The sequence below is a fragment of the Diorhabda sublineata genome, chromosome 8 (assembly GCF_026230105.1).
Source record: "Diorhabda sublineata isolate icDioSubl1.1 chromosome 8, icDioSubl1.1, whole genome shotgun sequence".
In the NCBI taxonomy this organism is placed as follows: Eukaryota; Metazoa; Arthropoda; class Insecta; order Coleoptera; family Chrysomelidae; genus Diorhabda; species Diorhabda sublineata.
In genome coordinates this window covers 4,476,806-4,480,777 of record NC_079481.1, presented here as the reverse complement: position 1 = coordinate 4,480,777, position 3,972 = coordinate 4,476,806, and the positions used below count along the sequence as shown (strand labels likewise).

At 33.1% G+C, this 3,972-nt stretch overlaps 1 protein-coding gene across 1 annotated transcript; it reads right to left on the bottom strand.

Annotated features, from left to right (window-relative positions):
- Positions 1-201: 201 nt before the first annotated feature.
- LOC130447702 (uncharacterized) lies at positions 202-3,446 on the bottom strand. Its single transcript, XM_056784664.1, has 2 exons — positions 3,305-3,446; positions 202-685 (listed from the first exon to the last, which is right to left on the bottom strand). The coding sequence occupies exons 1-2, from the start codon at positions 3,395-3,397 to the stop codon at positions 428-430; spliced, it is 351 nt and encodes a 116-aa protein (XP_056640642.1). The 5' UTR covers positions 3,398-3,446; the 3' UTR covers positions 202-427.
- Positions 3,447-3,972: the final 526 nt, after the last annotated feature.

Sequence of the window (3,972 nt, the reverse complement as noted above, 5' to 3'; positions counted from 1 at the left end):
TTCAATCAGCCGTTAGTATGATAAAATCATAGGAAAATGGAATACTTTTTTCGAATACACGTCCATAATTTATTTACGGAATTATAAAAATAGAGTGATTTGAAAATATCAACACTTAGAATAATTCTTAAACTAATCAACTTTTGACTAAGTTGAATTTACTTAAATCGGTTCATTTCTGTATTAAATATGTGGTAGACGTATTTGATATTAATTTATTGTATTAAATTACAAACAAATGAATAAATGTTATAAATATTATATACATGTCTGATTCTGTTCAGTTTTAATGACTGAAAAATGCCCTTCACAAGAATTAGAATCGTGCTCTTCCAGTACCAACTTCTCTATAGTGAAACTCAATCATTGACATGTGTCTGTTAGTTATTTAGAAAGTGTTATTAAGTGTTGTTAAAGAGTAGTTAACTTATGAACTTGGCATCGGAGCTGTCGGCATATCATTGTCAGATGATACAGCAGCATTAGTAACAGGTGGCATACCGCCAGTTCCTGGAATAAACTGTACCATAACTGGGATATTAAATACAGGTAATGTGCTACCTGTGTTTCCATTCGGTAATTTTTGTATAACTTGCTCAATTTCTGGTTGGGAGGAATTTATGTAGACATAAATTTTTTTAACTTCTTCCTCTTCCTCTGATGAATCGTATCCATAGTCACCAAACTATAATAACAAATACATAATAATCTTTAGTCTGCAATGATTCAATATATCTCTTAGAATGAAATCAGGAATTATTAAACACTTAGTAAGAAATTATCGTTGAATGCTCGAGAAAGCTTTTGGTATATTTATATATTTACACAACAGCAGAAAGCTTTTTTGTTTGCTCATTCATCGACGTGTTGGTTTTTCCTGGAACGTGCACCATATATTGGAGAGGATTAAGATAATTTGCATGCCGTGAGGATATTAAGAAGGTTTTAAAAGAAACTTGGAATTCCCAAAAGAAGGCAGCCTGGAATTCTTGGTTCAAGCATTGGACAGGCAGAGGGTCAGAGACTTATTGTTTTATTGAGGAATGTATAACTGTATTATGTATTTAAGATCCATCAGCACATTTTGTGTGTCGCCACAGATGCATTATAGGCTAGTTTTCTTTATAAAAGAGTAATAAAACTCAGTCATTAATTCAAAATAAAAATCTAAATTAGATGTGAAGAAAAAGCCAATAAGTGTCTGTTATATTTAATATCATCAGTAAGTAATGCTTTCAATTAAATCTTTTATATGAAACTGAGTGTTCCCTTCAAATTTGATGAGAATACTTCAATCAATATTTCATGAAACATTTAGGATTTGATTTGGATTAATAACGTTCAAACATTATGGAAAAAGCAAATACCTAGACAAAGATGTTCAATAGTTATCATCAAGACAGTTATTTGGTCTCCCAAAAAAATTCAACACCTGCTGCAGGCTTGCAATGCCAAATCTCACACCAACTAGTGCAGAACTCTTGAATTATTGTACTCTTATATTTCTGAGTGGAATTGCCAGGTGAGCACATGAAAAATCTTTTGTAAAAACCTTAGTTTTTGACAGGATAAGTTACAATGATGGTATATGGTCTCTAATGGGTAAACGATGATATCTTCTCAACCATATGAACATCAATTACGGCAACAACCCAAACAGGTGGTCTCAAAAGTATTTGAATGACCTCTGATTTTTCAAATGGAACGGCATATGATTGTTAACAATTTTCAATTCTACATGGAAAATTAGGCCACCTTTGAATTTAATAAGGTTGCATGTACATTAAAACAATTAACATTATTTCAACCAGTGGGATAAAAACATTCTGTTGGCAACAAGGATGTATAAAAAAAAATATCCTGATGGAGACTGTTCACAAAAGATGAGTTTGGAAACGGTGCTGGGCAGATCTCGTCCCACAGTCCCTTCACGTACTTATAAAAAGCAAAAAGAAAACATGGCAGTTACCAATCACAAAGACATTGGATTCTTGGTATTGGGGACAGTAGCTCAGAATTTGAACATACACGTTTAAGCACAAATATCAACCGTATAAAATCATTATTTTTACTGCGATGACTACCATATTTGCTTATGAGCGAGTCGCAGAGGCAGAAGAGAAGGTATATTAGGTATATGGAGTTATTAATATAGCAAATTTCCAAATAGAAAGGTAGGGACGGAAAGTCCATGAAATTGTTAACGGAGCTCGCCACATTTGACTTTGATGTATTCCTTTTTATGGAGGCACGCTAAAATTATCGTCTATATTATATCCCAATGGAGTGAAAATTCTTCCCACATAAAGACCAGTAAAAATATACCTTTGAAAACACAAGATGACATAGATCCATGATGGATTTTACTAACTAATAGAGAAATACACCCGTCCAAAATCTTAGATGTAAGTGCAGTAACTTCGGCAGAAGTAGGGAGTGACCACAAATTGATCATGGGAAAAATAAGAGTGGTAAAATCAATATACAATAAGAACACACCAGCACAATACATCACAAAAATACGAGTTGAAAGCCAACAATATGATTAAGGAAGTAATCGAGAGCAATCGAATCACGGATGAAGATGGAATAAAGAAAAGCTGGCTAAAAATAAAAACAAACATTCTAAAAACCGCAAAGGAATCTCTCGGCGAGAAAACAGTGGACAAAAATAAACAACTCAAAAAGAAAACGCCATGGTTCTGTAGGGAAATTAAAGAAAAAGGCGTACCTGGAATATATGACAAACAAAACACCACCCTCATAGAGAGAGACACAATTATCAAAATGGATAAACATTTTTCGGTTTACTACTTTAATTACTTGTAATTGATATTAACACTTACAATTGGATTTTGAATCGTGATATATAAGTCAGAGATCCAACAAAATGCAGTGAATAGAAAATATATAAAGTGATTTACATATTATACGAAATATACACATAATTATGTCACAAATTTGGTCTTTTGGAACATGAACTATAATTTGGGGGATACAAATTCCATATTACTAAATGAGGCTACTCATATTGTCAATTTATCCAACCATAATTCTCTTTGTAATTGAGAAAAATATGTAAATGTTCTTTTCAAATGATTATTAATTGAACATGTAATAAGTTTCATTTATACTGAGATATATATAGAATAAATAATGATCAGAGCCTTGATAAAACATCGAAATAAAATCTTGAATCACCTGGTACAAATAAAATGAAATTCTAATAATTCTTTAAATGGTTGTGTGCATTAATATGTGAAACTAATAAATTAAGAATAAAAATATGTGAAAAAATACCAACCCAAAAAAAGGGCACAGGAGAAGGAGCAGCACCAATAAGCAGTCTTGTGGCCACCACGAAGAAGCCGACCACCAGCAGAGTACCGTTCACCATTTTCACAAACAAAAATCCTTTCTATAAAGCTGTCTCTCGAACTTCGTCCAAATGAGATCGGCCCCACAAATAATCTATATACCTAACCGAAATCAGGGCCAACAACATGTTAGGCCAGGCTATTGGAGCTAAAACATTTTTAATCAGTCAACATGTAGTCAAAATATTTTTTGAAATAGTATTACAGATATATGAAATGAATAAGGCTTAGCTTCTCGAATGGCCTACATATCACGGGATCAAGAATAAAATATGAATTAATATACAAGGTGTTCCAAAACTATCTTTACATCTATGTCATTAACCGGTGTCCGGTAAACAATGTCCTCTAAATAACCCCACAAGAAGAAGTCAAGGGGTGTTTCGTTGAGGTGTTCCCGAACTGATGTCAACCAGTGTGGTGGTGCATCATCCTGTTGGAAGTAAACCAATGATTTTTTTGTGCATAAGCCCACACCATATATTCACCTTTGGTTTATTTATTTATTATTTGGTTTATTGTACCCGATACATGCAACGTGGACTCACACCTTTTTCAAGAAATCATGCTCAATACGTTGTAACATATCTACGGC